This window comes from Corvus kubaryi, unplaced genomic scaffold, assembly GCF_017639235.1.
Source record: "Corvus kubaryi isolate FWS band 111438036 unplaced genomic scaffold, C.kubaryi_AGA036_p1.0 68, whole genome shotgun sequence".
Lineage (NCBI taxonomy): Eukaryota > Metazoa > Chordata > Aves > Passeriformes > Corvidae > Corvus > Corvus kubaryi.
In genome coordinates, this window is record NW_024582056.1 from 10,512,722 (window position 1) to 10,534,549 (window position 21,828).

A 21,828-nucleotide genomic window follows, 5' to 3' on the forward strand; every position below is an offset into this window, starting at 1 on the left:
ATCCTTGGTGGCTTGCAAGATATTTACATTATGAAGAGAAATAGATGATGAAGAGAAGTGTTGTTTAATTCTGAAAATCTACAAAAATTACAGGAATCTATTAACTAAAAGATCTGTTTGCCTGACAATAATAACAACCAAACATAAAGAGCACTGTCCTAATTTACAGTATTGCACCTCTTTTCATTTATTTCTGCAGAAAAAGACAACTTTTCTTCATTTGTGTTTTGTTTTGTTTCTTGTTGCTTTCTCTTGTATTCCGTTGCATAGGGACATAGGGACGCTTGGCCGGTGTGCCTTAATTAGACAATTAAAGCAGAGCTGTGTGAGCACCACGGAGTACCATGAGCTACAGGAGTTCCTGTTCCCTCTTCCCCTCAGAGTGTAGTGGAGGATCACAGGGAAAGGACAGTTGCCATCTCTTAGATACGAAGTTCTGATACTTCATGGCAATATTTTGGGATTTTACCAATTATGGATTTTTATTATAGTACTTTTAGTTTAGTTTCGTTGTGACATTTTAGCTGGGAAGATCTGAATCAATTCATATATCACTAAACTTGCTAATAACAATAATGAGTTTCAGATATACAAAAATCCCTGAAAGACTATTTAAGTTATTTATGCATCCCCTAAAGCCAGTTGTTCTTTATTGGTTTTATTTTTTTTTCTTCATTATTGTTTTTATTTCCTCCTATTATTTTTTTCTTTGAAGTCATACTTGGCCACAAGGAAACAGGAATGTATTTAAAAGAATAAAATTTATCCTGCAATAGCTTCCTAGATCAGGAGGAAAAAAAATTACTCCAGTAAATGGAGGCTGAAGCCCATCTCATAACATGAACTGATCTCTCAAGGCTGATTCTATAGCTAGCAGGAAGAGGGATGAACTGCACTTGGAAGCAACTGTTGCTTTTCTAACTTAAAACTCTCAGTTACAGACTTAAACCCGAGTGGACCTTTAGATTTTGTTATTGTTCTTTTCAAGAACCATTTGTTTGCCTTGTGTTTCTGCATTGCACTATGTTGACTGTTTCATCCAGCATTGCTTCTATGAATAAAAGGTATCACAGAAATAATACTTTGCCTTTGTAAACTGTGATGTGAAAATTGCTCTTTCCCCACACTGAAACATGCAGCAGTATCCCACAGGATTGGGAAAAAGCAGCAGACTAAGTGATGTGGAATGGGATGATCCCCCAGGTGTCTGGAAGGGAGCAGTAGGATGCCCAGCATGCAGGCAGTTTATAAAGGAGCCTGCAATTCCATCTGCCTTCTCATGAAAGCAGGTGAGGTCAGTGTGTGCCCACACTTCCTTGTAAAACCTGAAGTGCATAGCAGGGTATCCAGTTTACCTAATTATCTCTTGGAAGTTCTCCAGCAGTGTGGATGTTTTGTTGTGTCCTCAGGAGATCCCATTTCTGTACGCTGTTTCTTCCTGGTACGTCCCTCTTCTCTATGGTGTGTGTTCTTTTCATTACAGTGAAGAAATATTTATTAACCTCAACAACAGCCAGTAGGCAAAAAGTTGTTTGGTTTACTATAAAGGAAACAGCATTGTTTGATAGCACACTGCTAGCTGAAGAGACCCTTCTTCCTAAAGGGACCAACCTCAGCAATTGTCAGAAAATGTAGAGACTCTTTAAGTCTTTCATTGTGGAGCTACTTTAATGACGTTCTTTTGTCCAACAGCTCTACAAAATTATTATGTAAAGAAACTGTGGTGACTGGAGCTTTCCTTTCTGCTGTGTATTTTTCTTCCTATAAGAGGCAGAAATAACATTAAGGGCTCCATGACAAAAAGAAAAAAAAGAAAAAAAACCTAGATGGTGCTAGGTTGCTAAGCAACTTAAAGAAAGATGAAAGAAACCACAGAGCTCTACTTAGGTCTTGTAAAAACTCAAGCAGTAAATACCCACTCCTTTGATCTTATTTAACCATGATGATGCCTTATTATCCTCTATTGCTGAAAAGAAAAAGTTCTAGGGACAAGTAAAAGAGGTAGTTACAATAGTCCTTGAAAGGTTAGAGATTTAGGAAGGCAGCCTGTCAGTAAATAGTTGCTAAAAAAAAAGTTATAATTGCACTGTCTAGCTCAACTAGGATCAAATCTAACATTGTCTATTATATTTGTCCTTCCCCACCTTCCCCAGACCCACTTCTCCCTTTACATCTGAAGTACATAGTACAGCCATGATCACTGCAGTTGTGGAACATGGTGACATTCCTGGGTGTCACATCGGTCTCTGTGTTCTCGGCCACCTGTTGATAGATGGCAGTTTCAAATGCACGTGCATTTGTAATTCTCACTCTGGTCCATTGAAAAATAAGTAGAAAAGTGTTGGGGGTCACTGTCTCCATTACCGTGAACAATGCACTTGTAATATTTGCAGACAATTCATGTTTTGTGTGGTCAATCTCAGGCAGAATCAGTTCATTTTTGTGGAGTCTATATGCTGCAGCAGACATGCCTCTGATTATTCATTTGAGCTAGTCAAAGATGACTTTAAAGAAAAAATAAAAAAAAAGAAAAAAGGGAGCATCTAGAAAGGTAAGGTCTTAATATCATATGAAATGAATAGCTTGGGTAACAGCTTCTGCTTTTATTTGATGTAATTTAAAAAGAAGGAAAAAAGAGGCAAGTTCTGAATAAAAGATACAATGTCTTGAAATTGTTATAAAATTGCACAGAATATTTCACCTGCACTGAAGACAAATAACCTAGGGCTTTCTTAGATATGAGTTTGCATAATACTGCATTAATAGAGTTATCTCAGGCAAAAAGACATATTTGTTTTCCAGTGAAAAGTATGAATAAGAAAAATATGAGTATGAGAGCAAGTCAGATACTCTACCGAGATGTAGTATTTATTTATGACAGGTGGTATAAAACTCTCTTATACATCTCTATAGCTGGATGATTTGGTGTATGATGTAACTATCATTGAATTCCTTAATAATGGAAGTAATTTATTTAAATTGCATACTAGATCACAGAAATCCTGTCTGTTGAATTAGGCTTCAGAGTCCAGACAAATTACTTGTGAGAGTTTTCACAACTACAGTTCTTAGCAAGGAAGTGCCAAGTCCATGCTCTCTTGATGTTTAGGGTGGTGTTGCAAACAAACAGTACAGGGAATAAAATGCAGTATATTCAACAACTTCAGTTACAGGATTAGTAGATAATCTTAGGTATGGAATAGTGAATTATCTGTTTGATTAACAGTTGAGAACCTGAGGATATACTGTATCTGAAATTACATTAAAAAATGCATGTATAGCTTTTAATATCAAAATTCTCCTATCTCATTTTCTCACTGTTGAAGACTTTGCATAGAAATCATTCTGCTCAGCTCACCAAGTGCATTTGTGATATGAAATCCTGCAAAGCCAAAATGAGTATTTTTTAAATGTTCTACATCTTCGTCTAAGAGAGAATTTAAATGCAAATACCACATAGATATTTTCATTGTAAGTTAATTTTCTTAAGATTTGTAAACTCTTTTTTTTTTTTTTATGGTAAGAGATAATGATGGAATAGCATTTCAGTAAACCAGTAGAAACTACCCCTTGAAAGGCTGTTTCATTAATTGAACAGAAAAGATCAAAAAGACATAGTAAATAATTTACTTCCTTAAGAATTTAAGTGATAACACTTTAAATAGAGGTTTGAAAAGAAATTCATTTTTTGTAGGATATGAAAATTTTGAAAGTTTAGGTTTTTGTCTCTTCTTTAAAAAAAAAAAAAAAAAAAAGAAAGATAAATGAAGAAAATACTGAGATTCTTTGCAGAAGGAATACTTCCCTGGGAGAAGTACATCTGACTTTGTCATGTGGCTACAAAAACGAAGCCCTTGGCAGATGGGCTGCAATGTGGCTGTAAATATCAGAAATACATCCTGGAGCAGTAGCTTTAAGAACAGAGGCTCAAAGGAGCCAGGCTGGTGCAGGCAATGAGGTGAACTTTCATTTAAATCTTTTCTAGTGTCCATGTGTCATAAACCATCTGACAAATGGGTCTCCCATGAAATCCAGCCTACATTTCAGAAGAATGTTGTGAAAACTCTGACTGGAGAACAGTTTGACATACTTGAATTAGTAAATACGAAAGGGGGTGTGGAGGGGAAGGTAAATAATAATATTTAGGGGAGAAGGTAAGTAATAATATTTCTTTTCAAAAATTGTCTTAGAAACTTAAAGTGGCAACTCCTTTTTTCAATGTGTGTTGCTTTTTTAAACTTCTGCCATTGTTCTGCTGCTGATGTCTATGTGGAGGGCTGTATTAAGACTGTAACATTATATTGTCACATCAAATCCTACAACTGTTTTAGATCATTTGAAAAGGGTTGTAGGGTTAAGGCAATCCACCTGGATTGTGAAACAAATTCTGGATTCCTCCATCCTTCTGTTGCTATTATTGGGCCAAGTTTTATTTACATCAATAAAAAAACTACTCTGAGCTTACAATAGTTCTGCTAAACTGCTAAGCTTACAATATTTCTACTAAGCTTTGGTATTTTGTTTCCTCAAAACTGAGAAAAGGAAAGGAAAAGAAAAATAAAAATATTTTCATCCTAAAAATATTATGATGCCCTAAAAATGTCTTATATGGATGAGTAATTTTGTTAGGCTTTCCAGCATACCAGGGGCTCTTAAAATTAAATTGCGTCGTGATAAGATTAAATTTGTGGCAACTATGTTCAGTGGCAGCCAAAAATATCCAATAATTACAGTAGGCCATGAAGTAGATCCACAGAATATGAGAAAAATGAGTTGGATTGTGTCATGTCTCACATCAGCTTGGAAAAATGCAGTATTCTTTGTCTTTTCAGTGGATGGAGGCTGGTCTTGTTGGTCATCGTGGTCAAAGTGCTCAGCAACTTGTGGAGGAGGGCATTACATGAGAACCCGCTCCTGCACAAACCCAGCCCCGGCGTATGGAGGAGACATCTGCCTTGGCCTGCACACTGAAGAAGCTCTCTGCAACACACAGCCATGTCCAGGTACGGCCAATCAGCCCATCCATCTTTGTTCTTTATGTGCCACTGAATAAGGCATTCCCACTTAGGCAATATGATGTCCTTGATCTATTATTTAGAAGCAAATAATTTCTCTCCCTTATTAAGTGCACAATCAGCTCTTACATGCTACAATGCTGTGGTAAATCAAGTACTAGCAGAATATGTTCTATAGGACACAAACTCCTTCGTCCCTCTTTAAAAATTAAAATCCGAAGTTACCATGTCTGGATCTGGATTAAGTAAAGTTGTGTAATATTTGAAGTGGACCATGCAAACAGTTTATGAGACTTTTAATAAAAATGTCACAAAGTGCTTTTGTTATAACACCAAATGTTCACAGCAAGAAAATTGCTGAGGTTAATAAGCAATGCATGTTCTCTCTAGGTCCTTCAAGTAGATAATATTTGCCCTGTTTTGATATAAAACACAAAGAAAACCCTTGTAGGCTTTGTAAAATTCCTTCTTCAACTTTGGATGTTAAGGAACAAAGACTCGATCTTTTTAAATGACTGTGGTGTGTTTAGTAGATTAAATGTCTCAGCACTCCTGCTGGTTGTATGACATTATGGGTCATGTCTATTTCTGTCACTTTGACTCTGTCTTTTGACTCATATTAAAGGAAAATAATTTTTTTTAAATGACTTTGAGTGAGAAATTAAAACCACATAAACTTTCATTTATTGCTTATTAGTGGATTACAGGCAACAGCAAAAAGAAGGAAGAAGCTCTGATGCCACGCTGTATTACTTGCTTCACTTAGAGCTCCTAGACTTCAGAGCAAATGTTTTCTGCTCATATGATGAGGCTGTGCATGCAAGGGCAAAAGCCCCATGAGATGAAATGGATCATATTACCTGTTATGATTTTTTCCCTTTCTAGGCACTACATATCTTCCAGCAGAATAAATGTACCTACTTTGTCAAAATTAAAGCAGATGCAACATTCTGTCTTGGGTTTAAAGAAAAAAAAAGCCAAGCATCAAAATCCATTGATGATTTGATTTTTTGAGACAAATAGTGTACATTTGTGTGTAGAAGTTGCATAGCTGCATTGAAATCCTTAAGGCATCTTTAAAAGGTCAGAGCTGGGGTGTTCATTGTGCTAGTATTGTAGCTATTTCTCTTGTTGTGCATTTATTTTCTACCACCATTTTCCTATAAATGACAGTTTGCAAACATTCATAAATAATGTCTTCATCTTATTTTGACCTGCCTGTGACCCAAATTTTGGAGCAGATACAGGATGGAGTAGGAGGTTGGTTTCATTCATCTTGGTTCAAGAAAGTGGAAACCCTTATAAAACAATAACATTTCAGAAGCTTAAAGTGTATTTCTCACATTCTGTAATATTTTATTAATATTTCAATCTCACTGAAAATTTGCCATAGGTTTTTGAAACAGCACATCATCCACTAGCTGTGAGACTGGCCCTTGCCTCATGTTTACAGTATATATTTCAAAACCACTCTTTACTGCTCTTATTTCACATGAGTATGGGTCAAAAATAACCACAGTGCCACATAGATCAAGTTTGGACAGACGCCTGATCGCCTGCAGAGCCAGTTTCTTGTGGTAAGGACCAGGTGAAGAGTGGTTCTTCCTTGTGCAGATCTGAAAGTACCATTGCTGACATTCACTGCTTGAGTGACATGCTCAATATAAGAAGAGAATAGTAATGACACTTGGAATCTAAGAACAACCAACCAACACAGAAATACATATGCAAAAATGGAAATGATTTATAACATTTCTTAAGTTGTGAAAAAAGTGAAGATTTTTTTGGCATTTGAAATACTGCTTTTTTTTTCCCCCCAAACAAAACTAGCAGAAAATTGATAGTAAAGATTTGTTGAGGATATAGAGATTTAATGGCAAATCCAACTGAAAGTATTCAAGTATGCACTTAAGTAACAGGCTTATGTCTGCAAAACACATCAGTTGTTCCTCATCTTTCATTTTAAAAGCTCTGTCATTGAGTTTGTAGTCTTTCTTTTAATTTATCCAAATGCAATCACAGCAATATGAAAGGAAGCATTGCAGTATTGATCAGCAGTGGCTGATTATCAGTAAGCGTAACCAGTTGCAGTGGTGTCTGTAATATGTTGCATAAAACAGTATTTTATACCTAAAGTATTTACTGCTTCTGTAAGAGGTGAAAATGCATTCTATCCTTGGATTGGTAACTCACATGTACAAATAATGGACAAAGCAGCTGAGCATTTAGGAATGGTGGTGTAATTCTGCATAAAAGAAATTTATAATGTTACATTGATTAAGCTGATCTTTCTGCAGTGCTGCCTTCACCAAGGGGTCTCTTAGGAACTGCTTTATCTTTACCTGTCTTCAAAGACCAGCCAAGACTGTACGAAGAAGACATGACATGTCATGAGTTAGAGGTGAAAAACAGTTCCAGGTTAAACACCACTCCAGTCCACCCTCTCTTTTACATTCTCATGACTTTTGCACAGAACTGAGGAGCAAGCTGAGAGGAGCCTGCCTGAGGTGCAAGAGAGCCTCAGATACTTTAAAGATACAGAAATCAAAGGAATTGGGCAAGATAGCCGAGTCAGTAGAAGAGCACGCAAAAGCTATGGGTTCAGCTTCCCAGTGAAGGCAGAGGTAGTGGCTCCACAAAGGGCAGATCTGACAATTTGAAATCATACATCTGTTATCCTGGCTGCTTTACTTCTTCGCAGCTCTCTGAGCTCCCAACAACCTCCTCAAACCACAGGTTTGGTGTGAGGATCCACCACTGCAGGGGTGACCCTCTGTTTCATGCTTGCACTGATGTCCCTCCTTTCCTCCTCTGTGATTCTGTGTGCCAGATGAAGCTGATCAGCTCGGCACCAGACCCACGGACTACCTGTTCTGTAGTGTCTGGGTGCACCACAGGACTCACGTAATTTCCATGTGGCTCCCCTAAGGGGCATGATAAAACAGTAACCTTGCCAAGTCACCTGATTGGGACTTAGCATGACCTGTGTGTACTCTGACATTCCTATTTTATCATGGGATGTAGCTTCTTCAACAAAGAATCTGGCAGGTCAAAAGCATTGGATGAGATGGGGCTGCAGAGTGCACCAGCCAACAAGATGCATTTAGGATGCCCACAAGTATTTTGGCACCTGCTGTGTATGTCCCAATTATACCAGGACTGGACAAGAGTCTTGGCTGTGGCTTAAGCATGCTCTCTGCCACCCCTGAGAACTGGGCCAAGATTTGTAATGAGCAACATTCCTTTAAACCTGAATGAGCAGGGCTTTATTGTTACTAAATATTCAGAGTAAAGATCCATATACTTATTTTACTTAGACCCAGCAGCTGACACTGGAGGTGATAACAGCAACTCCTGGATGTGCCACACTAAGTAAGCAGGAAGAAGCCTGTCCATTTGCTTGACTCCCACCTCAGGTCTCCTACCTCCTGAATTAGGATTGAACTACATTTTGGCATCCGCCTGTGTGCTTCTAGTACTCACTCTGCAAATGAGGCCCTCCCAGAACCTCTCCTAGGAAACAGAAAAGCCAAAGGACAGAGCTGAGTATTTCTGCCACTCACAATAACAAGATCCCACAAGCTGATTGTATCGAGGTATTTCTCCTGTTGCTCAAAGAAGACCTCATCCGGACAGTTGCTAATTGTTCATAAAGATTGATATCCTGGTTCTTACCTGACCTGCTAAGTAAATCTGTGTATTTAACAACATCTATTGCTTGGCATTTTTCAAGATTGCAGTCTCAAATATTCCTGCTGGAGTCTGTTAAATTTTAGATGGCTGAGAGTTTTAATTTCTTTCCTGTGTGAACAAGGGCAAAGTAATGAGTAAATGTGAACCTTGTATGCTGGAATTATATAATGTATTGGAAGGGGCCCCAAAGAGTGTAAAACTTCCTTAACTTTCCACCCGACTGACAGCATAGAAAAGCTTCACTACAAATGGTAAAAAAGCTGTGTTACAAATTGTAATGTTCTTTAATCTAACTTGACTCAAAATTAGAAAATACAGTTTTTCATCTGAAGCAAAAAGAAATTTGTAAATTTGCTTCATATTGGCATAAAATCACTTAAAATGTTGAAGTAGAAACAAGTTTGGTTTGGGATAGTACAACTATTTATTCCATATCAAAACCATAAAATCTATCTCTGTGGAAAAGCTGGCAGAAGAAAGGAAGTTTACCTGAGCTCTGTCTTTACTATATTTGCCAAAATCAGAAGACTCCTATGAAGGCAAGGCTTCACCTTGAGTTGTAGGAATGCTGAGTGCGGGAAACTCACGGCACCTCATGGGAATGAGATCAGTTCATTTCATTTAAGGAAAGCATCTGAGGTCACACAGGCATGAAATAAAAAAATCTTAATCAAAGCTACATGAGGAGAGGAAAAAATAAGAAAATAAATAGAAGGTGACAAACTGAATGGGGAAGAGAAGATGAGAATCTACAGCCAAGAGATGGACCTGAAATAGCAAAAGAAAACTTTAAAAAATCTTCAAGATGCTACTATTTTTGTGGTTAAATACACATCCTGTTTCAGATTGGAATATATACTCTTATGTTGCTACATCTCAGGTACATAAAAAAATACAGTGGCCTTGTCCACCGTAATGACCTAGACTGGAATTAATTCTACAGCTATCATGCTTTCAGTCGCCCCCCACAGAATCCCCCGGCTTCTAACTTCTACACACAAAGGCCATGGCAGAAGCCAAAACCATGATATGTCTGCAGCAAATCACACTCCCCACTTCAGAGACTTCTGCCAAAGCCAAAATACCTTTGTTTTATCAGAAAGAAGGAGCTGCCCTCTTCTAGGTGGTGGTAGCTGTGGAGGAGGCCTTTTGTCCTAACTCAGAAATATGAGCTTTTTCTGTCTCACTCAGTGTACTTGAACTCCTTAATCTCAGTGCCTGCATGTGTCCCTCTCTGCCTGTTGCAGACAGCTGGTCAGAGTGGTCCCAGTGGTCTGACTGTGACTCGTCTGGCTTCCAGACCCGCACTCGTCAGTGCATCATTTTGTTTCCTGTGGGCAGCCAGTGCACGGGCAACACCACAGAGAGCCGAGCCTGTGCTGTGGACTCCAACCTTATACCAGGTGAGATCAGCCACCTCCTTGAAGGATTAGTGAAATCTCTCAAGATTTCAGGACCGAGGCATAGCACTATTTGAGACTGCACTGTGCAGATCCATGAGCTGGTGCAGAACTTGCCTGTAGTCAGCACAAGGATGTTGGTCTGCTGTGTAGAGACAATTCACTGCCCGGGACTTTGGTTAGTCACTGTCACAGCATTCTGCAGGTCTCTCACATCTTACTTGGTAGCAGGGGATGAGTACACGCAGCAAGTAGAAATAGTTTGCTTTTTATTTTAAGTGTTTTTGAGACTAGGATTATTAGAGAAACATTGCTATAGGTTTTCTGGTTTGCATGTACAAAATGGGTTCTGTGGTTGTTAATCTGGAAATCATTTCAGAGACTCCCTTACATTATTAGCTGCTCAGAAAGGTAATTACTATTGGCTTTGCCTACAGTCCTTATCTCCCCCATGACTGCTAAGTACCTGATGGATAGTCACGTTATGCATTATTCTATAGTATTTGTCAAAACTCATGACTGTACTTTTGTTTTTAAATCACAGCAGTCATTTAAATCCACACAACAGTATGAGTGGTCACAATGCACTGCTGTTAACAGTCAACTTTCTCCCTATGTACATTAAAAAAAGCTAGGGGTCTTTTCACAGACAGAAGAATTTACATTTTAATTTATCATTTGAAATGTAGCTGCATTTACTCAGTGCAGAAACCTTTTCTTTGTGTGACTATGCAATAAACTTTAGTGCAGTGTAACGAAGACATCAACAAAGTCAAACGCTGTTTTTATGGATGGTGCATAATGCTCAAACTCCCACACTATTTTCCCTTTTCTAAGGCTTTTGAAGCTCTATTAATATTCACATTCTGTGAATCTGCAGCTTAATCCAGTATAAGCTCTACATCTTGTTTTGGAAAGTAGGCATTTTCAGAATCTGAAGCAAGCCACCATGTCTCTTGCCCTTCTGGTTTGTTTGCTGCTCCTCCTCACATTACCAGTAACAGAGCAGATAAGGTCATGCCCATTACTCTCACCTTAGGGAATCTATCTTGCTTTCTTTGGTTCACTCAGCTCGCTTTTATTTGCCCAGGTCCTTTAACTCCTTTCCTCCCTAGTTCTTCTGCAGAAGTAGCAACCTTCCTCTGTTGTAAGAACTGGGTACATAGTACTAGCCGGTTTCTGTATCTTTTCCCTCTCTTCATTTGTTGCTTGGAAAGGAAATTTGTTGCGAAGAACTTAAAATCCTGCTTTTTTGAAATCCAGGTATACTGTGTCAGCTACCCCACTTGTATACACATGATTCTTGATCCTTTCAGAGGGGTTCAAGAGACTGATTTGTAAGGCAGAACTTCCCTTCATAGAAACCATGGTCTGGAAGTAAGGAGTGGAAAAACTTGATTGCCAACAGATTTTATTCTGTATTTTCAAAGTAAAAATGTTAAGGATACAAGCTAGAATTGTATTTTATTAGTTTATGACTGAGACCTATAAAATTGGCAGTCCTCTTTTTTGAAGATGCATAAATTCCTACTTTTCACATTAGTGCTAGATGTGACTTGTAGAAGTAATGAGCCCATTTGAGTGCAAGGTTAATTAAACTGTAGTTAATTTTACTTCAGTAAATCAACTCCTTCTCCACAAGCCTAAACTCCACAAAGAATGTTTTCATGTGCATTTCATCCTTTTTATTCCAGAGATGTTTTGAGGCAAGAATTAGAAATAAGTTGCTGCTTTTGCTTGGGAAAATAAGGAACCTGAAGATGTCATGGGTCCTTTCTATTAATTCAACCACACAGTAAAAATATCTTTTACCTTTAATTTGAAGTGGATGTAATAGGATGGATTTTTAAATCCTTACTGTGTTAATCTAACTAGAAGTTCTCGGTAATATTTTTTCTCCTTGGCCTGAGTGGTTTATTTATTTTTTCTAGAAATATCTGTGGCACGATCCAGCAGCATAGAAGAGAAACGATGTGGCGGTAAGCTTTTCAGCTCAAGATGTCTATTAAATGCTGAAATATTGATTCCCCATTTTTTGCTTTTGTTTCACCTTTTGCACTCCCTTAGCATTATTCTGCTGTCTAAATGCTGCATTCTCATTATTTACACTTGTACAGAAAAATGTAGTTACTACAGGATTTCTCATTAAATATCCATCTGTCATTGGTGACCTTTGAGAGTAGAAGACACAGTACTGGATGTTTGTATTTTCTTCTTTTTCAGTGCGGCAGTCACCCTTGTACTCAAAAACAAATATCTGTAATAATGTGGTTATCAGTAGGTCAAAATTTGTGAAGTTGCTCCACCTTTTTCAGGATAATAAGTCCACAAACCTCTTTTGGACTCCAAATAAACAGCAGAAAACCAGCCTGCTAACCTATTTAATAGCTGAGACTCTGTCTGGGACTCATTTTCAGCTTCATTGCCAGAGACAAAACTAAAAAGTAAATAAAAGGTTCCATTCTGAAGAGTCATGGTACTAGCAAAACCAATCTTGAAAGGAAAACCTTTTAAAGCCACTAAACAAGAAGAAGAAGAAAAGAAAAAGGAAAGTGAACTTTTTTTTGTTTCTGTGTTGAGCTATCACGCTTAGTCTGTGTCGTCATGGTAATAGCTCTGGCCAGTTCTAGTATTCTTCCATGCACAGATAAGCTTCATTTTTAACCTAATAAAGGACAGTGAAAACACAGAGGTTGTGCAAGGCTACTTGTGCATATGGTAGCTTGTTATTTGAGCCAGGATAATGTAATTTGATTCTTTTGCTAATTAGCAGTAGTACTTCGACAACATTCTTCCAAGTTCTACAGTACTGGGAAACTCTCATAAAGATGTAGAAGGATATTTCAGTGATAGATTGATATACTGATACAGTCAACTGGGCCACCTAAATACTAGTTCATGTTTCTAAGTACTCGGTAGGCATGTAAAGGTCCTACCTGAGGTTTTAAAAAAAAATAGCACCATGTGCCAGCCCATTTTTCTGTATTACAGTGAAAAAGATCTGACAGATGGTTTTAAGACTAGCACCAGTATATCAGCTTAAAATGTGTCATTAAGGCCACAACAAACAAATTTTCAGTCATGTTAAGATGAAATTTCCAACATGAGCTTCGCAGTGATACTTCTTTCCTAATCAAAAAGCACACCTCCAGTTCGATATAACTATGGAAAGCAATATAATTTGTTTATTTTCAGCTAATCCTACTGGTGCCATATCTGACCTGGTATCTGTGTTCAGCAACATCAGAGGATGATAGTGCTTTAGATTCCCTTCTACAGTTTCATGCAGCAATGGGCTTCCTCTCAGTTTTAGTCCTTGCGTAGGTGGAGAGGGTTTCCCATGGTCTGATCCCATCAGACCTTTGATAAGCAGAGCAGATAGGAGACTGCTGGGCTCTGAGTTGTTGACTTTGCACTCTCTGGCTGCTGTGCTTAAAAGTATGTTGAGAGTCAAGGAGTCCATCTCTCACCACTTCCAGTTTTCCCCTAAAATGCTACCATTTCTTCCTTACTCCCCCTTATATAAAGAAAAAATTTTAAGAGCTGGAGAGGGGAACTGGCCAAGATACAGAAAGAATGGTAACCAGCAAGAATCAAAGCAGGGATGGAAAAATAGGTGCTGCTGCTTCTGGGACATGCATCCTATAAAAGGGATATGGAAAACACTTATGAGAATCACAAATGTGCTTCAACGATATCAGGATTTTGTCAGTTCTGCCACAAGTCACTATGTGTAAGAGAAAGAACTGTGATAGCAGCAGAGGAGGTGATACTTCAGTTCACTGAAAGAAAAAAGCTGTGTATGTACACTATATACATAATTTTTATATAACAAGGCTTTGTTAGACAGTCTGAAGAAAAAAATGATGAACTATTCAAACATACGGAATGCAATTAATTTTTCTTTTATTTGTGTTCTGAACTTGTTTAAGCATCTTTCAAAGATCTCAATACTTACAGAGATGTATGGGTATCTAAGATTCTTACAATCTTCAGGGAAGCAAAATGAATTTACTACTGTAGGGATAAACCATTGCAATTGAGAGTTTTCAGGGAAACACATGAAAATTCCCTTATCCTTATTTGAATCAAACACTTGTCTACATTTTTCCCCGAGCTGAAACTTTTACTGCTACTGCCTTAAAATTAAGATTGTCTTCTTTTCTTCTCTCTGCAGAGTTCAACATGTTCCACATGATCGCAGTGGGATTAAGTAGCTCAATCCTTGGTTGCCTTCTCACCCTGCTTGTTTACACTTACTGCCAGCGGTACCAGCAGCAGTCCCACGACGCGACTGTCATCCACCCGGTGTCGCCCGCTCCGCTCAACACCAGCATCACCAACCACATCAACAAACTGGACAAATATGACTCTGTAGAAGCCATCAAGGTGAGCAGAGGGCTGGGAGCTGCTCAATGCACCTAGACAACATTTCTGCTATATCAAAAGAATTCTCCTTGCCGCTTTTCCGCAGTGGCATTTGAGCTCAACTTACGCTGATTGTTAATGACAAAAGTAGATTTCACTTGAGGTATTGTAATTGCAGATCCTTTTGCTTGTCAATCCCTTTTAGGCAGGAAGTTGGATTTTGCATGTGTGTATAATTTATACAGCAGGCTTTCCTGGAAAAAGCAAATCACTCAAGATCTTTTGTGGGACTTTTTTCCTAATTGTGTTCCCTGGTGGCTTGTTCAAGAAGTAAATAGGGCCATTAGCAATCACCATGGCATCTACTGAAGAAAATCCTTTGGCTCTGATGACCCAATATCAAGGTCACTCTTCATTTTCCTGCACTATATCTCTATAGAGGAGATGTATCTGCTGAATATATTCTGGGTCAGACTTTCAGCTAGTGTTTATACCCAACCTATTCTATGAAAAAGCAGGACAGAGGTACTGAGAGTCTATAATGATATCCATACTATTTCATCATTTTTCCCAAAGTGCTGTTTTCTTTTTGTGACCTTTTAAAATAACTCTGCTTTTCAGATCCACTGAATCAAGAAAGGATGTGCATTCTGGAAATACCTAGTTCAGTATGTCCAGATTACACAGTTTGTTCATGCAGCTGCAAAGCTTTTTTGCAAATGAGGATTTTTCTTAAATCCTACCTGGATAATCCAGTTCTTAATTTATGCATTTTTCTTTGTAATTAAAGACATTTTAATGAAATTCATTATAAACAGCAAGAAAAGTCTGGATCTTCTAGTTGGCAGTGCAATATGAACTTAATTTAAAGCTTTTTCAAATTCCACTAATCATCTCTCTAGATAGCTACAGAAACAAAAAAAAACCCCAATCCTTTGAAAATTCGTATTCTAAATACCCATATTACTTTTTTAAAAAACAGGATTTATGCTCTTAAGGCCTTCAGACATTTCTGCCACTTGAAAATCAGGGAATTAATGCAGTAAAGAGGAAATAATTCTTATTCAGTAAAAAGATAGTATGTGACTCATTGTAATAGGAAGAACTGCGTATATATGATTAAAAATATTCATAGAATCGTAAAATTAGTTTTGTAATATTGGGGGGAAAATGACTGGCTTTATTAAGTAGAATTTATTTCTGTAGGAATGTTATTACATAAGAAGATACTTCTTGCAAATGCAAGTTTCTGTAAATGCACAGGTATTTCTCAGTGCATTTTTGCCTGGCTTACAGATACTTGCCACGAAAACTGCCTTGGTGAAAGAGCACTTGGTGGTTACCTTTCCTGTGTCCTTTTCATTTTCTGATTTCTTTTTTTTTCTTTATCTTCCCAGGCATTTAACAAAAACAACCTGATTCTAGAGGAGAGAAACAAATACTTCAATCCACATCTTACTGCAAAGACTTATTCTAATACCTATTTTACAGATTTCAATAATTATGATGAGTACTAATGGAATTGTGTATTTTCTGGCCTCCTGTAACTCCCCAGTCCCCAAGGCCTGTGCTACTCGAGTGCTCATGTGATTGAGGCTTCAGAGATGAAGTTCAGAGACATTTCAAGCACGATCCAAGCCATCAATGTCCCATTGCTGCCAAAAGCCCAAACCGCCTGTTTGTGACATGATGTTTTCTTTGCAGAATGCAAGGTTGGCCTTCAGTGTCAGGGGCAGCTGTAGCCCCTCGGTGTTGCTGGACTATTCATGAGGATTGCATTGCTTTGCTCAGTTTCATTTGTGCTTATATTTCTCTAACAAGTGACTAAGTAATGCCTGAGTTTTAAAAAGAAATAATAATGTTACCCCTTAAACCTGTGCCAGGAGTACAAATCTAATTTTTTTTTTAGGTGTTGTCTTTTATTTCCTTGGGGTGTAAAAAGGGATCTTTACTGTTAGTCCTCTGTGCAGTCTCCTGAAGCTCACACTGCCAAAAAAAGCTCACAAGGTGCTGGGGATGACAAGAAGAAATATGGTGGTTTAGTGATCCTCTGCAGCAGCTCTGGGCTCTGTAGTCTGATCTTCCTGGGCTGTAAATCACTCTGGCTGCAGTTCAGCTGCTCAGAGTACAGAGAAGTACTAAGGGATACAGTCTTGTAATTAACCTGGACACCTCCGGGGTCAGTGGCTCGCAGTTGCAAGCCGAGCCCAGTCACATAAAGCCTTCACCTTGTTCAGTTTAATTTTTGTGAGGGTGTGGAAGGGCATGTCCCACAGGGAGGCCAGGGGAGGAGGGCAGATGGGAGAGGCACGCTGGGAGGTTTTTCTCTGTGTCTGTAGTAAACCAGCCTTGCTGCAGCACGTGAGTTTGCTGTGGCATTCCACAGGCTTCCTCTCTCTGGTGCGTGTGCATGGAACACGCTTGTCTCTGATGGCTGTGGCACTCGCCACCAGCCTGGCCACAGAACAGTGCAGCTGCACCGTGTTTTGTGTGCCCTCTCTGGCTCTTGGGGGTATGTACGCATAATCATAGGTCTGCTTTTTTCTTTCCAGCTTTTACTTTATATGCACATGTCCGACAAACAAAGCTGGCTCAGAGAACATAGATATATTTGCAAAGGGCTGTCTCATCTTGCGGTGGTGTCTGACCTGCATCAGTCAGCTCCTAGAGGAACATTCTTTTGGTGTTTTAAATGATGATCTTGTTGGACTTCATTGATGTAAATATTTAAAGTACTGTTTGAGTTTTAAGTTATCAGTTTTAATTCCTTTTTTAGTGGTAGATGAGGAAAGACAAAGTTTTATACCATTTTTCTTTGTTCTGTCTGTCTTCACCCGCATTCATGGCATTGTTATTTTTGTGTCTGAAATTCCAGATGTATAGCTAAAAAGAAAGTTGCAGGGATTTGAGTCAGATTTTCCAGAGTATATAGTAGCAAGGAAGCATTTGCTACGCTCAGAAGCTTGTGAGAAGAAATTATAAGTGAATACTAAGGATTAAAGAACTGGGCTTTCATTTTCTTGCTAAAAGCAAAGACCATTGCACTAGAATACTAGGGAGGCATGCAGGGAGAAGCAGAGTGGAAATGTTTCCATTCTGTTTAGAGCCCTTGCTAATTAGGTTATGTTATGATAGGCAAGTAGAGAAGAAACATGTATAGATTAAAATGATTCACAACTATGTATGAAAAAAATCAAAAAGTACCAAGAAACACTTACATAGCAATGGTAAACACTGTATCTACTGATAGCAGTGAGCTACATATTTGAATGGGGATAGATCTGAATGTAGCACTATGTTTCCAATCTGTTCTGCAGAAAAATGAAAAAATTCAAAGTGGTCTTTAAAATGCTATGCAGTAAAATGAACACACATTTACTGTCTATGAAAGTAATTAAGCTCAGCCGCCTATTTTTTCCAGCTGAGTAGTTCTCCCTGTTACTAACTCAGTCAAATGAAAGCACCTCACCTTCACACCAGCTCATCTCCAGAAAGCATAATAATGCTGGGTCTCTATAATTTGTGATTTTTTACTGTACATTAGATTTGGTTTTCCAGGAATAAATTAGCTGATTGCCCTGGGTAAGAGAAAATTTTCTTTGCAAGAGATAGAGGGGAGAAAAGCTCTCCAAATCATAAACAGTATGGTATTTGAATTACTGTGTTCATGCCAAAAGATAGATGTTATATTTAAATAAGGTAAAATAAAACCTATATTGTTGCTACTGCCAAGAAAAAGCAGCACATGTACATACACACATATGAGCAACGTTCCTTTCTGCCCCTGTACTAAGAGCACATTAGTCCAACTTCTGGATTTTATATTTAGACTATTAGTTTTAAGACCAATATATTTAAAATATTTGAACTATGTATTTTTATTTTAACCTTTTTTAATTAAAATTACTGACATTATCTTTTTTTCCTAAGTCTTCAGTAGTTTGAGGCACACCTATTTTCCGTTCTTTTCATGGATAAACACATACGTTAGGTACATGTTATATGGGTGATAATAATACCCTAGGTTAAGTCTGCATGATCATAGCTAGAAGTGCATTTAGCAGATGCTCAGTCTGCTCACACTTCCCTCTCCCAAGGGAGTATTTCAGGTGTTCCAGATCTTTGAGCAGCTCCCATGCCAACGTGTCAGGAAAGTGTTTCTTTTAATTATTTTTCTTTGTCATTTAGTTTCCTAGATTTAATTGTTCTATATCACAGACAGAAATATATTCAAAACTCTCTCTGAAGCAGGAGGATAAACATGGAAATTTCACAGCACTTAAATGACAAAAACTTGATGGCAAGAGCTCCTTGTCAAGCTAGATTGTGAGACAACAGATTTTAAAGCCTTTAGATATTTGTGTCTTAGGTAATTTAGAGGACCCCAGATGCGCTGCCTGTATCAGTATTTTCATCTTCTGAATTCTATGTAGCTGCCCAGGTAGCTTAGTACAGCTTTTCCTAGTACATGGAGCAAAGCAAAGTGCAATCTCTATTAATTTTCAACTTACTTTTCTAAAATAGGCTGCGTACGTTTTGGTGAAAAGCAGATTTCATAGAATTGTTTAGGTTGGAAGACGTCAAAGATTGAGTCCAACCATTAACCTAGCACTGCCAAGTCCCCTATTAAATGATGTCCATTTCTTCATGAAAGCTCTTATTTTTCTTTCTGTCAAAAATATAACAAGTGGGCATTTCCTGCAAACCTTGTTTAAGCCAACAGAGCTCTCAAATTTTCTCAAGGATAAAATTTGGTTATGAAAGCATTGTTCTGTTCTTTGAAAGGGAAAATCAAATCAAGTCCCTTGCTCATCAAATGCCGTGCTTAAATATAGTTCATCCTTTCTCTTGGATAAAGTGATCTATCCTGGATAAATAATTATATTACCTCCGATGGCATTAATTAATATTACTAACTGTGTTTACACTGATGGCATAAATTTAAAAATGCTTTTCTATTTTGAATGCAAACAGTTTGGCAGATAAATGAAAATTCCCTAAGTGAAGCTGTTTCCGTGTAGCCCTGCTGCATGGAGGGAGGAGGAAGCAAGATTGCCAGTCACATCCTGCATGGTATATACACTCATTGGCCAACTCAAAGTACAACTAGGGTTGAGTGCACATTTTGTGCTTATTTTTTTATGTCTGAATCATAGCATATGTTCCTCAGTTGCTTAAAAAATGGACTCCTGTGCTTGCAGATATATCTTGGACTTTGATTTGAGTCTGATTATCTTTATGACCTTTTTAAGTTACTCTATGTAGAAGCTTTTCCAGCCATTTGCAGTCACCTGATGTTGAAGCAGTGTGGTTTGGCTAAAACTAATCAAGAGATTTTTGACTAGGATTAGGAATTTCATAAGAGAGTGGAAGAAAGAATGGGGCTTAAACGGCTTTGATTTCCAGGCTATTAAGCAGTACTGATTAAAGTCTCACATGGGTGTAGGATACTGTGCATTTAGTTAGCTCTACCAGAGCTCCACAACAGCCTCTGGGAGAACACCGTGCCAGCGTACAGGTCAAGAGCTACTGAAACACACATGTTAGTAAAGAAAGTTCTCAGAGCATCAGACCATATGGCTGTTCAAACCAGAAAAGAGATTAAGAGGTCCCAGATGCAAGTAAAATGTTAATAGGATTAAATGCTTCAATATTTTTTTCCTCATAATTATTGAATGAATATATTCACTTCTTTAAATGTGGGACCAGTTTTAATAAAATCAGCACAACATGAGCACATTCCTAATGTTGATTGTATGCATAATGGCTTTGCTGTATGAGATCAATTCTGTAAACAGTTTGGTCCAAGCTTATCGCGCTCTGCTTGAGGCGTCTGGCCAATTTTGATTGTAGCTGCCATCAGCATCCTCTATGTCTCGTCTAGGAAAGCATACTTAGATGGGCAGAGTTACTTCCTGATGAGGGCTTGTGTCTCTCCACCAACACTGCAGTGAGCCTAGAGAGATATACTTCTAATTTTCAGTGTCATTTCCATGCCTAGGCTGGCATAAGATAGGCTCTTGAATATAATTTTTACTCATCACGTAAGTAAAAATCAATGGTATAGATGTAACAAGTTACTTATTTTAGTGTGTTTACAGAATTGACCCCAAAATGTATTGCTTCTGCACAAATCCATGCACAGTACAAGATGACTTCAATAGTAAGAAAACAGATTCATTTAAAATTGTTCACAAGCGAATCTGCATCTTGATATCAGGGAATAATATGTGTTCATTGTGTGGGGTATTTGAATTCATTCCTTTCTTTGCTAAATAAATGAATGATAAAACAAGATACTGCTTGACTTCATTTAAAAGCCATTCTTCCAAATAAAGAAGGATTGTGGGATTTGTGGACATTTTCCCTTTTTTTCTGTCTGCTCTTCTCCACAAAAATGAATGCATGTGTGGCTGAAATAGCCTTTAACTAGACTGTTCTGTGTCACTAAATTAATGTTTTACATTGTGTTGCCATGCGACGACATTCTCTAACTGGGATGGTACAAAGAGGAAAATATGCAAACCTGGGAGGTTTGGCAACAACTTCAGCCCCAGAAGAAGCAAGGGTAGGCAGAAGTGAAAACAAAAATGTGGGAAACAAAAACGTAGAAGAATGTGACTGGAGATTTGGCTAACTTGTCAATAAAGTCACAGGAACACAGAGGCTTTTAGGGAACTGCCAAGGGTGAGGCTATCCGGACTGTAAGCTCCTGGATAATCAAGCCAGCTAGTAGCTCAAGAAAAGCAGTCTGATTGCAACAGGTATTTGTGCAAAGTTGCAGTTTTTACTCAGAATCGGGTAAGAAATTAGCTGGTGACACTGTCAGCATCAGGTTAACCAGAAGGGGTGGAAATGCTCTCACAAGTGGGGAGTGCTACCATACAGGTGGCATTTCGACTATACCAAATATCCTTGTTGGCACGAAGGATAAGGCAAGAAGGTTAAGAGCAGATCTGTAGAGCTGGTGCTGAACTCATGGACTTTGGACTAGCTCCAGGCTAGTCCCACAGGCTGAACACCCACAATAAGTTAGAGGGTGTACCCCTTTAGTTTCCCTCATTTACTGAAGAAAAAAAAAGCACCATGCAGATGGCATGCTCTGAGACTGCTTCATGGTGCAAGTTAAAGCACACTGAGAGGTGTACTGGGAACTGATAAACCTTTTGTTTTCTGGTGGCTTTTTGGATTCAGGTGGACACTTTCTCATATATTTTCCCCTTGCCTTTACTGCTTGTGGGAAATTGATCACAGCTTCTACCTTGCTGAGTATTTATCAATTTGAAGGAGAGATTTTGTGCCAGTAGTGAGGCCTGCTAAAAATTTTTACAGTAAGACTGACATCAAGGGCT

At 38.3% G+C, this 21,828-nt stretch overlaps 1 protein-coding gene across 5 annotated transcripts in view; it reads left to right on the forward strand.

Moving 5' to 3' along the window:
• SEMA5A (semaphorin 5A) overlaps positions 1–20,827 on the forward strand; it is a 318,257-nt gene extending 297,430 nt beyond the window's left edge. For all 5 annotated transcript variants that reach the window (XM_042048660.1, XM_042048663.1, XM_042048661.1 and 2 more), the window contains 5 exons: positions 4,833–5,003; positions 9,956–10,111; positions 12,040–12,087; positions 14,286–14,497; positions 15,874–20,827. In XM_042048660.1, the coding sequence (XP_041904594.1) occupies positions 4,833–5,003; positions 9,956–10,111; positions 12,040–12,087; positions 14,286–14,497; positions 15,874–15,993 (707 nt within the window). In that variant the 3' untranslated portion in view covers positions 15,994–20,827. The remainder of the gene's footprint in view (positions 1–4,832; positions 5,004–9,955; positions 10,112–12,039; positions 12,088–14,285; positions 14,498–15,873) is intronic.
• Positions 20,828–21,828: the final 1,001 nt, after the last annotated feature.